The following is a 12,731-nucleotide window of genomic DNA, read 5'->3' on the forward strand; positions in this document are numbered from 1 at the left end:
CTTCAGAATGCCCAATGACCTCTCACAGGGTGGGTATGGATACTCTGGAGCTATGCGTTTAGCGTCAAGTTTAGGAGAAACATGGCGCTACAAATCTCTAAGATCTCTCAGTACTGACCACTATGAAGTCAAAATGTAGGACATTGCAGACTCATTTTTCCATGCGTTTGTTTCATTATACTTGTTTCAATTACAGATGGAAATTGAAGTATTCACCTTTAGGTGGCTCAAAACAGTTTCCAGCAGTGAGATTTTGATGGGTCATAATAACCACTCTTTATCACTTGATGATTAAATCATGGTATCAAAAAACTGCCCAATTATTAGTGAGCACGTTGTTATCATTTTTGTTACACAATAGGTTACCATAGCAACAGTATGGCCTGCTAACTAAAGCATCCTTATTTACAGCTTAAGGGGCTTTGAAAATTTAAGGTGGCTCTGAATCATATACACAGAATCTTTTTAAACTTTACCAAAAGTTGCATCTTGTCCTGCTGATAAAATTTGACAATATAAAAAAATTTCACCGTGCTTGCTGTGTCCCACAAGAATAATTTCCCCAAAAGCGATATAATAAATCTTTTATTGACCAAGCTTGCTCGGTCAACATGACTGGATATTTTTTGGCAAGTTTATGGACCTCGACTCTGGCTCAGTCAATAAACACACAAAAAAAATAACTTGGCCAATATCCAGCCATCTTGACCTCACACTTGGTCAATAACCCATATATCTTGACCAAGTTTATGGCTTCCAAAAAGAGAGGTGCAAAATGTTCTGTGAAATTTATTGATTCAGGGTCTGTGTACAGTTTCTCTTCTAAAGAATAATCAAAATGTACCATGTGACAAAAATAATTATTATTCATGAGCTGTTAACCTTGACTATATGTCAACAGAGATGTTTGCAACACTAATAGCAGATTTGCACATTGTCACCATTTGACTACAACTACCAGAATTCCTTTTGTTTTTTCATTATTCAAATTTTGAAGTCCCAGTGGGGTTTAAAAAACAATCACCCTAATTAGTAAAGGAAACAGAAAAAGTGAAGGATTCTGGTAGTTGTAGTCAAATGATGCCATCATGCAAACTGCCTATTGATACAAGATGGGAAAATTTCTGCTGTTCCTTAGTAGGAATGGTCAAGGCCTCTGTACATGCTAATTATATTTATCAAAAATAAAAGTTAAGATGGAGTCTTGTCCTTCATCTATTTAAGTGGCACTATGATCAAAATTTTTACCCCTTGATTTTTTTGGTGCATCACATAGAATTCCATAAAGGAATAAAAACGCTGTTCACCGTTTGCAAATCTCCGCATTAGTTCCGGAGATATTTAAGTTTGAAAAATGTGTAAAATATGCAAATGAGATGACTGATGACGTCATACACTCAGCCCAATATTATATCAAGTATATAAATAGAGCTATCTTGACCAGTTTGCAGTGCAGACCATTGAAACTTGGTAGGCTAATAGTTCTACTGGAAACACACCTACGGCCATAAAAAATTCTGTTCCCATGGCAATTCACTCTTTTCCAGTCCCCACCCACTTGATTTCAATATGTTAGTGATTTTCAGCTCGCAAAATGTTAAACGAGGCCACAAACTCGAGCTAACATATTTGTATGCTTGCTGGATCATGTGTATGAGGCACCATTTGTAAATATGAAAATGGAATGCCAAAGGTGGCCAGAAATGCCTTTAATATTGGGGAGGGTAACAAAACTGTTACACTTGTTTTGTGGAGCAAATTTAGTGGAATTGTCCTGCAAAGAATCAAACATTTCTGATACAAATTGGCTAAGATTTTGTTTTTCACCATATTTGATGAAAATTTGGTTGAATGTGTGACGTCATCACTTTGCTAATATGCATATTTTAAAAACTTGAATATCTCTGGAACGAAAAGAGATATTTGAAATTAGTAAACAGCATTTTTCTTCTCATGCAGGCTACTTGTTTATGTTTTAAAATGGCTTCATTAGGAAAGATGCGATTTTCGTCATAGTACCACTTAAACATTATGCACTAGACTACGTAACTTGACGAAAAACATTAACTCGCACGTTAACTTACAAAATGTAAAAATAATGCTAAATTAGAGCGAAGAAACATTTTTTATTACAGTATTTAGTAACAAAACCAGAGCACAACAATAACAACAAAAATAACAGTTCCAATAGTTACTAACTGTCATTTTCATTGATCAAAATGAATACTGTTATTATTTTTTGTTCATATAAACACTTGTGCATTGAAAACAGCATCCACAAGGAGGAACTAAAACTTACAAAAATTAATGTTCATTTTCTTAGATGGGGGAATTAAAAAATTTAAATTCCATCTAAATTTTATTAGAACATTTTTACACCCTTTACAAAAACTATGATGTTACAGACCCCATGCATAATTTACATGCTTCTTACTATTATAACAAATTTAACAATTTCCTAAAACAATTGAAAGAATTAACAATTCTGGGTATCATAATAAGAAAATATAACTAATTATTTCATTCCTATGAAGTTTCAATCTCATTTCTTATATACTCTTCTACCCAAACATGCAAGGAAGACAATATCAAAAGAAAATGCTTCTTAAATATGCAGAGGGTCTCTTAAAGCTAATTTTAAATGGTATAAAAATATAAGGGACTAGCAAAAAAGGGTTTTAATATTTTTAGCCATGTACAATTTTTACCATGAATACTGCAACATTCCCCTAACTACACATGACAGTTGTCTAAAACACATAAACAAATTTAACAGATAAATAGAGACATAATGCTAGATTAACAAATGTATTTCTCTTATGAAGAGGTTACTGTTACTCTTGAAAACTCAATATTTTGTGAAACATTCATAAACCCACAATTGACTGGTAAGACACAATCCTTATACATTAGGATTGTGTCTTAGGATTAGGATTAACTAACTTTCAATGGAATTTTGAACATTGTGATATAGATTAAGGCTACCAACTGGTAAACTGAAAAACAGCACTACTAGCCCAGAAGGAAAATTTGATATTATGATCTTTTTTATCAGCATTTAAAGCATATCACAATTCCACATAGATATGGCTTAGTACGCATAAAGGTAAATAACTGTTTTCAAGACTCAGTTGCCAACAGGTACAAATGATCGGTAAACTTCATCTAGTTTTCTATATATCGTCTGGAATGTTGGCCGCTGCTTTGGATCAATGTCCCAACAGTCTCTCATTACATCGTAAACTTGTTTAGGGCATCCCTCTGGACAATCCATACGATGCCCTCTTTCGATCATCTCAACCACACTATCTATGTGCTAGAAAAAAATGAAAGTGATACAGATAAATAACTTCAGTGCTCTCCTGTGTGAACTCACAGCTGTCCACCACATACAAAAACAACAATAACGACAACAGCAAAAGAAGCTTTACCAATAAAATGGATGGTTCAATTCAGACTTGTTTTCAGATCTGCATTGCTCACTGACAGATAGCTTTCTCAACTAAACCTGTAACACTATGCCAGTATACTAATGCCTAAGTGAAAATCATTAAAAACAAAGAGTGACATGGTAGCTTCTCTTGGAACCTAACTTAACTAAACATCTCACGGGGGCTTCATTAACGTTTTCAGCAGGAGGACCACTGGTTTTCACAGGCGGGCAAAACATTTTGAACTGGACTTCTTTATATGAAAAACTTTCCACTAGATGGTCAAACCAGGCAGGCAAATCATCCTCAGTTAGTCAATTTGCCCAGTGCCTGGCCCTTACTGAAACCCCTGATCTCAGCTAATGAGCAAGTGATGTACAGTATAGTAAAACTCATCATCCTATTACCTTGCTGAGTCACATAAGAATAAATCCTGTATTACTTACCACTCTGGGGTATGGTGTTCTACCAAATGAGAACAATTCCCACAATAATACACCATAACTCCACACATCAGATTGTGTAGAAAATCTCTGAAAAATTAATGAACGTCACCAATTAGCATCCTGACCATTATTAACTCAGTTTTTCAGTCCTTGTTCTCTGGCCATGGTTGTTTCCTTGCAGATATAATCACAAACACCAAATTGCAATTATGAGCAAGCTCATGTTGTCACCATGAGTATGCCACCTAGTCAAGGTAAGCTTCGCTGGCCAGACCCTAGCCCCTCAAAGGTTCAAAGGACAAGACAGCCCCTTGACCTCCAGGTTGGCGAAGGGGGTGGATCAGATGAGATTACAGAAGCCCCTAAGACCCTAACAACAACAACCAATCATTGGGAAAGAAAGTTTTAAAGCCATGGAATTTGTAACAGAGAGTGTGCACACCAAATCAATACATCCAGACCTAGATATAATTCATGAACATGAAAAAGTTGTGGAAATACTCGCCTGCAGCTAATGTTCCCACAAAATTTCAAATTCTCTGAGACTTACACTCATGCTTCTATGACTCATAGTAACAAAGGAAACGTCTTTGTTTACTCAATAATGAATCCTACCCCTTGTTTAATTGCTTCAGGTGCAGTCCACTTGATAGGGAACTTTCCTCCTTCTAAATTGAAGTTAGCTTCTCTTGCAAGTCCAAAATCTGACACCTGCCACAAAAATAGAACACTTAATAGGATAAAACAAAATATCGAAACAAAATACCAAAAATTAATACCCAAACTTGGGGGGAGATATTGCCGTATTTGCTCAATTTTTTGGTGGTAATTGTAGTTTTTGGCACCCCCAATGGCCCCCACTGAAAGTCATAGTCAGAGAGACAGCACAATCTTGAGGACGAACATAATGTATGTTACTGGCTAAGATAACAATGACGATGGCAAGTAGATCAGAAATCCTGGACACCTTGCTAATCACAAACTTCAGATATGAGCCTTATTCACCAAATTAATGTTAACAATGTTCTCTCTAATGACAGAGAAATGAGCAGACGAAACCTCACTGTAGAGCCATACATAAATCGCAAAGCCAAGTAAAAATTCATTTGGAAGAATGCAAGCTAGTGATATATAATAGTCTTTCACAACTAGAGGAATTCATTTGCCATCAGCATCTAACTGAGATTGTGTCCAGGCATGGGCTATCCAAAAAGATTCAGATTGTATCATAGTAGGTTGTTCCAAATAATTACAATACATGGCATACTTTTGCTGTTCCATCTTCATGTATAAGAACATTCCTCGCAGCCAAGTCCCTGAAATTAAAAAAAAAAAAATGCACACCAGATAATTTACATTTAAATTTACCACACAAGGTTGTCCTCTTTTCTGAAGACTCAGGTAAATGCTCTTCGATTCACCACTGGAAACCTCCCAAAATGCAAACTGGAACTTTTGGTTGAATGGAAAGTGCCCATGGAACTTTTTTACTCTATCATATTTACCAATGTTAAGAACTTAATCTATTCTATGTTCTCTTCATCTATAATTTGACTTTGATTTAAGATTTTTTACCTGTGAACCAAATTCTTTGACTCCAAATAATGCATACCAGCAGCTATATCCCTGCAAAAAAAAAAAATGAAAAATAATTTACCTTTGTAGGAATGTATTTAACATATAGGAAACATACACATCAGTCAGTGATGCTACCAATAAACTACTTCTAACTGAGCTAAACCGTTGACACAGTGACTGCTACAAGCACTCATATCAGACTGCTCAATGAGAGTCTGACATGAAACTCTTCTCAGTCTACTGGGCCACTTTGCCAACAAGTACAATCACTTGGCAGAAAGCAGCTTGAACAACACAAGGGTCCAGATACACTAGACAAATTTTTGTAGGTTTAGCAAAAATATATGTCATCAGTTCCACTCTACTAGTGCACACAGTGTTTACTTTCCTACTAAAATTTTGCCCAGCCGTACCAAGCTTCAAAGGGGCCGTCGTCCTGCCTTGGAGCAGGACAAATTTTGACAAGCATCTAAACCGTCATATTTTACAATTTGCAGGCGTTAAGCTGACTGAAAATGTCAATCAAGTACATTTGATCTTGGTTTTAGAGTCTATGCATTCAGGCAGAAGCCTGCCAAAATATTTAATTTTTGCATGGCAATCAAGTTGTGGAGATAGAGAACAACGAATAACAACCATTATTCCAGCTTAGAGAGGTTGAATGCGACTCCATACAACTTCTATGGCTCCCAGATCTTTGTTCTAGTTGCACCTTCAAGAACAAGTAATTGTGGATTGGCTCAATATTCAAACCGTTTCAGTACAACAACTGCTACAGACCAAAACAAAAATGTGGCAAGCCAAGAGCATTCAAGACCCGACAAAAGCAGAAAAAGGGAGACAGGTTCAACAAAACAAGCCGGAAAATAAAAAAATATGATTTCAACATGATTGACACTTGTGGTAATCAAATATTTTGGTGTTTTCAAGGGCGTATGTGATTACCAAATTCAAAATTTGGTGGAGATAAAATTTGTCGACATTTTTGGCAGAGCCAAGTAAATCTTGTCAACTTACTGCATACAATGCCCAACCTATTGTAGCCTATTTTATGTTTTCAATACAATAAAGCATTCTTACCTAGCAAACCCTACAAGATCTTTCTGCCCAATAACAGTCCGGCCCCTAGTCCTTAAGTATTCAACTAAACTTCCCTAAGATAGAATTGCCAAATGTAAATAAAACATGAGAGATGAGAGAACAACGTTAACCAATCAAATCACTAATTGAGAACAAAGGAAGGCTTCATATGATGATCATAAACAAACCAAAGAACTTAAGAAATACATTCAATAGCTCTACAACAAAATGTGCAACCAAGCAAGTTAATCCTATCCTATCCTCCTATATCTCTTTATGCCATAAGGCACATAAGGCTTTGACATTCTCTTTCCAACCACTACGGTTTGCTGCGAGGTTTCTGACATTCGCCCATGACTACCAAGCAAGTTAATGAGAGCTGTAAACTTCTCAGGTAACTTGTTCAGTTTTTGCTTGATTGCATAAGGGTAGCCAAACATTTGCACACATCAGAGTAATAATAATATTATTATAAACACTGCTATCAAGATGGGCTCTGTGTAAAATAAATAAATAAATAAATACATAAATACATGAAATAAATAAATAAACAAACAAATAAATAATAATCATTAAAATAAAATATAAAACATGCACAAACCTAAAATAGTGCAGTCCCAATCACCCACACTGGTGATTGAGACTGTGCTGTTTTCCTGACATGTTAAGACGGATTCCACACATAGGTCAAGCAATAAGTGCAACAAGAAGCTATTTCTCAGAAAGAAATGGTGTTTTGTTTCTGGAAAGGTATTCAAAGTCTGAGAAAGGCTGGGGTTTTGATCTCTTGCGCATGAGAAGTCTTGGGGTGAGGGGGATATGTGCTAATGCGTTGCTTTGCACCGCACTGATCTGCTCAGTTGTCAGAGCCTGGGGTTTTTCGGCTAGGTGAGGTTTAGTACTGAATCTATTGTAAAAGAGAAAGGGCCAATTAATTTAAGTTGTCTACACATGTATAAGTTATTACAGTCAACGTGCTTTGAAACGTATTTAATTGTGATACTTCACTTTGACTCTGCCCTAGGGGAGGGGGGTGCTCCCTTATATTGGCTATACAGCTATGTCCAGCGTCAGAGGGACATGTTTTTTTATGACATTTTAGTCAGAAGTAGAGTATCGATTTTGGTCATGTTGGTGTCAAACTGGGTATGGTTTTTGCACTCTAGTCTTGAATTAGGTATGTTTTTTAGAAGAAGCTACTTTTTTCATCATTATCGATAAGACCAGCAACTAAAGCCATTCACAATATCTTTAATATCATTCTGAACTAGAGAACTATGGCAGGTCTGAAACAGGGTATTAATTTAAGGGTCAGGCCATAAAAAGGTGAGAAAAATCACAGACTTTGGTCTTAAATAGGGTAAGTATTTTGGGAAGTGGGCCGCACAGTTCCGCCAAATTTTTCAGAAATTTAAAGTTTTGTGTGTGAGGCTAAATAAAGCTAAGAGGCAAAAGCATTTGACGCATAATTTTTCTATTTCTGTGACAGGCAGTCAGGCGAATCGATGCCGTACTCTATGTTTCATTGTCAGTGACGCAGTATATTTTTCTTTTCAGAAAGGACACCTCGTGTGTGACGACAGTTGTGCAATTATTCCTCCACTTTCGCTTGAATACTGTGAAGCTAAACTAAAAATCCTATCAGCGTTTTCATGGAAACCAGCTCTTGAAATGCCACGGTATGTCGAAATACAAGTTTTCATATTTTTAAAAGCGCACTCTAAGAAGTAAAGCTACTGAAATTGTGGCGGAAAATTTGGGAAATTCAGCTAAATCTGGAAAATGTTGACACCTACGATATGAAGAAAACCTTTATAAAAAAAGCCATATTGTGCCTATTTTGCAATATACCAACACTAATTAAATTACAATATGATGAATTAGCTGCCTTCCACATCGTATCTGTAGTATCATCCAAACGCACCAAGTGCATGTTCTTTTCCCGTAAACAGCCACAGAAAAGGGCAGGATTGTTATTCCTGTATCGTCCAAATGCACCAAGTGCATGTTCTTTTCCCGTAAACAGCCACAGAAAAGGGACGGGATTGCTATTCCTGACAAGTGTTCTGATTAACCAAAATTATGTCGCCATAGTTGTGATCTCAGTCACATTTAAATCAAGCACAGAAACAGATATCTTCGTTTCTCTAGAATACATCGTTTCAGTAAGACTCAGGAACATTTAAGTTGCCAATTTTTTCTACCTGCATGACATTTTAATTTCCTTTTCTTTCCGTGTCACGAAATAAAATTTAGTTTCGAAAAGTTATTTTTGCTAAACATGTTTACCTTGTGAATTACAAGCGTTTACCCTGATAACGTTCATACTCACTACGTCAATAAATCACTCTGAAACGGAAAAGAGTACCATTTCTTTGTTGAACTAAACAAAACTGACTGCTTCCGTCGGCTCAAAATATCACATTAGTGGACAAATTGAGTGGTGTGGCGGTGTCTCTACTTCGCAAATATACTTCTTTTTCACTATCACTATCAAGTCCAGTTTGCAGTTTTCTTGTGTAAGATAATACCAAGAAACGAGAGTTTCATTGAAATGTTGCAAATTTTGCCGCCGTATTTTCATTAACAATTACGAACTTTACTCTGACTGGATATTACAAATCACTATATAAGTAGTTCACCACTGAACTGAAAACAATACCGTTTTGTTTCCAAGGAAACAAAACAAAAATTATTTACTAAAAATCTACTCGTAGCACGGTAACTTAAATTGGAATACTATTTAAGACATCTCACTGTAATTCATTTCTCTAGGTGACCCCGTGATTAAATCTTCAAGCATTCTCGAGAAATTTAATGTCAAACCTCGTAAGAATGCTTAAAGCAAATGGGTTATTGTGTTTTCAACTAACGTGAAATGTCCACTCTAATAGAAATATGGATAACTTAAAGTTCAATTTTCTCTTGCGGGGTCAGCTTGAGAGCTAAGGTCTCGATAAGATCTTCCTACATGTACATTTATACAAAATATTACCATGCCATGAGGCTTTTTTGTCATTATTGCTCGAATGTTCTGCGGAAATCATCTTAATAGTTGATTAACACTGCTCAGAGCCCAGCTTATTATTAGCTATTAAGGTTACTTCCCACCTTCGCAAGTGTCCTTGGGCAAAAAAATCGTACACGTGCCAGTTTCAATAAAAGCCCAACAAACTATATATCAGAAGAAAGCTTAATAAATGAAGTTTACGATAAAAATACAATTTAAGCGAGTTTTTCTTTTAGGAAGTGTCAGGACCGGCTAAGGCATGACACGACCAAGGGTTCTTCTACTGAATTTATCGGCTATCGGATGCTCCCACAGAAGCAAAGTGGCTGAGCAGTCTTATTCACAAGGCATCCATCAACCAAAGTGTGTTGGGCTTTTCGATATTCTGATTGGTTATCTAGATATCCCCATCTAAAGTTGGAGTAGCTAAAAATATACAAGACGTGTTGCGTAAATGGACACCATGGGAAAAATATGTTAAGTATCCAAACTTCCTGACACACTTTCGCTTGCCATTATCCCTGGTATGTTCTGGTGAAATGTCACGAAAATCCGTCAAATCTGCATACCCCATAAATTTGCTCAAAGTGGAGGTATTCCTCCCAAAATCAAATGCGAGATTTTAGCTTGTGAAGATTCGTAAACAACTCACGCCGCGCCAGGAGATTATCTTGCCTTATGAAACTGCAAACCAATGGAACAACAGGACCTCTTAGCAACACGATTTTCCAGGAAAAGCATCACATTGCAACCTGTTTTCTGTCTCGTTGTCACATTGAAGAGAAAGAAACTTAAACGGACAAAGTAGCCAAAGGCAAAAGAACAAATGCACGATAAAAACAATACCAAATAACATGAAATACCAGCTCCAAGAGGAGCGTTTGCCGCGAAAATTTCCCCTGGCGGTTTCGTCCACTTAGTGATAATGACACCTTCCTGGTTTATTAACTTTATTCGAAAATACATTTTTTCTAAATAACTTGGCCGCTTTTTGAGATTTTTAATATTTTTCTTTTGTAAACTTCAGATAAAATGACTGACTTAAATTTTGTCAAAGAAAAGAAAAAAACAATTTTTTTGCCCTTGAAGGTGGGAAGTAACCCTAAGACATGTAGAGATCCAGCCTTTGAACTCAATCACTTACCTTTCCACAAAATTCTGTTACAATGTAAATAGGATTTCCATCCAGTGACACACCAAGTAATTTCACAAGGTTCTTATGACTTAAATTCCTGTCAATCACAAAAAGTGCACACAGTATACATGTATCCAGACATAACTAACAAGCAGTGATATCAGTGAGTAATGGATTGGTAATCAATGACTAATCAAATGATTAGTCATTTATTATTGGCCATTTTCAATGAATTATCGATAACTAATCTATGCCCAAAGAAAATGTGGCCTATCAATTACTCATCCATGACATCAATTACCTACTGATTGCCTGTAGATGGGTAATCAATGAATTAATTCCCTGATTAACCATATGTTATTACTGTATGTTGGACATATAATACAATTTACCGGTTACTGACTTTCTGGTTATAAATCTTTATGTGTATGGCTTGAGAGGATAATAATAGGCAGAGGAATTTAGGCAGTTACTTTGGTTTTGGTTTTGGTTTTGGTTTTACTACAGTTTGAGATTAGCTGAGTGGTTGGCAAGTAATTGGTTGGCTTTAGTTTTAAGATGCTCAATTGAAAACAGCTCTAAACAGGGAAAGAAACTGAATTAATGGAATCCAAGACTCCTCTCTTGTCTATTACAATGTATTGGCCATCAATGGGAAAAAGGAAATGGCATGCAGGAGTTTTTTTTTTTTATTTCTTTATTTTGGATTTGCATGGTTTGTGAAGCCAAAAGATTATATCAATCACTAATCAATGTCATCAATGACTGATAACTGCAATCAATGAGTGATTGACACAAGAAATGACTGACAATTCTGTGGCCTACTGATTATTCATCAATTACTCCTTGATCATCTGCAATAACTAGTGATTAATCAAGTGATAACCCATTGATTACCAATTAATTGAGGAGCTGAGTGTGCATAATTCTTTTATAGAAGCACAGCTGGAAATTATGTCCTAGATTTCATGTTGCAAGATCAATCACCGCCCCTCAGTCCTTTGACGTAAAAAAATATGTTCGCTTTTTCATGCTATGTTCTAAACCAAATAGAAGACGGTGTTCCTTTGTTTTCTAAAAAAAATAGTGCACTTTTGAAATCTAGAAAAATTGCTGAGTGCAGTCGCATTCCATTCATGTGTCCACTGGCAGTTTTTCTAGATCTCGAGCATGCAGTGCTTTCTTAGAGAACATGGAATATCATCTTCTGTTTGGCAAATGATCATTTTACTAGAGAAAGCACTAAATTGTAATTTGTATTCACAGCATCTAAGGTTCAACGTACGTCATTATAGAAGCTTCTGCTAGGAATGTCTGAGCAGCATGGCTGTCATCTAAGAGTGATTTCACAGCTACTTTCTGTCCTTTGTATTCAGCTTGAAGGACATCTGAAGATTTAACCAGAAATGAAATGCAAATTCTTGGTCTTTTCGGGCTGGTTTCCATCACAGTACTAAGGACCGGAGCTCAAACACTTTTGTCGAGAAAAACCTGTTTCCATCCCATCTTGTGGACAATGTAAATTAATGTCTCAACAAGTTCTTTGCTCAGAAGTACACATTTCCATTAAAATCAGCCCAAGCAACACTTCCACACATCATTACAAATTACCTTTTCTTGGTTCTTTAGCATAGGATAGAACAGGCCATAATATATCAGGCATATTTTTACAAGTGGGAGACGTGGTGGCCTCATGGTTAGTGCGCTCATTCCGGGATTAAGTGGTCCGGGTTCGAGCCCTGGCCGGGGACATTGTGTTGTGTTCTTGGGTAAGACACTTAACTCTCACAGTGCCTCTCTCCACCTAGGAGTATAAATGGGTACCGGCGAATTGTTGGGGAAACCTAACAAATTGCGGGGGAGTGACCTGCAATGGACTAGCATCCCATCGAGGGGGAGTAGAAATACTCCTAGCCGCTTCATGCTACAGAAACCGGGATAAGCTCCAGCAGCTATGAGCCTTTCAGCTCCAAGGCTTAACTCTTCACACATTTTTACAATGATGTAAAAAACATATGCTACACACATATATGCATCTAATAACCAATGTC

General features: G+C 36.6%; 1 protein-coding gene across 3 annotated transcripts in view; it reads right to left on the minus strand.

The window, feature by feature from the left end:
• Window positions 1-773: 773 nt before the first annotated feature.
• LOC110064210 (tyrosine-protein kinase CSK-like) overlaps window positions 774-12,731 on the minus strand; it is a 25,081-nt gene continuing 13,123 nt past the window's right edge. For all 3 annotated transcript variants that reach the window (XM_020771216.2, XM_020771215.2, XM_020771217.2), the window contains exons 10-17: window positions 11,966-12,068; window positions 10,690-10,777; window positions 6,536-6,609; window positions 5,453-5,503; window positions 5,145-5,193; window positions 4,493-4,588; window positions 3,878-3,964; window positions 774-3,316 (exon numbers count right to left, since the gene is read on the minus strand). In XM_020771216.2, the coding sequence (XP_020626875.2) occupies window positions 3,128-3,316; window positions 3,878-3,964; window positions 4,493-4,588; window positions 5,145-5,193; window positions 5,453-5,503; window positions 6,536-6,609; window positions 10,690-10,777; window positions 11,966-12,068 (737 nt within the window). In that variant the 3' untranslated portion in view covers window positions 774-3,127. The remainder of the gene's footprint in view (window positions 3,317-3,877; window positions 3,965-4,492; window positions 4,589-5,144; window positions 5,194-5,452; window positions 5,504-6,535; window positions 6,610-10,689; window positions 10,778-11,965; window positions 12,069-12,731) is intronic.

Source organism: Orbicella faveolata, unplaced genomic scaffold (assembly GCF_042242905.1).
Source record: "Orbicella faveolata isolate gen_17 unplaced genomic scaffold, um_ofav_v1 contig_36, whole genome shotgun sequence".
Lineage (NCBI taxonomy): Eukaryota > Metazoa > Cnidaria > Anthozoa > Scleractinia > Merulinidae > Orbicella > Orbicella faveolata.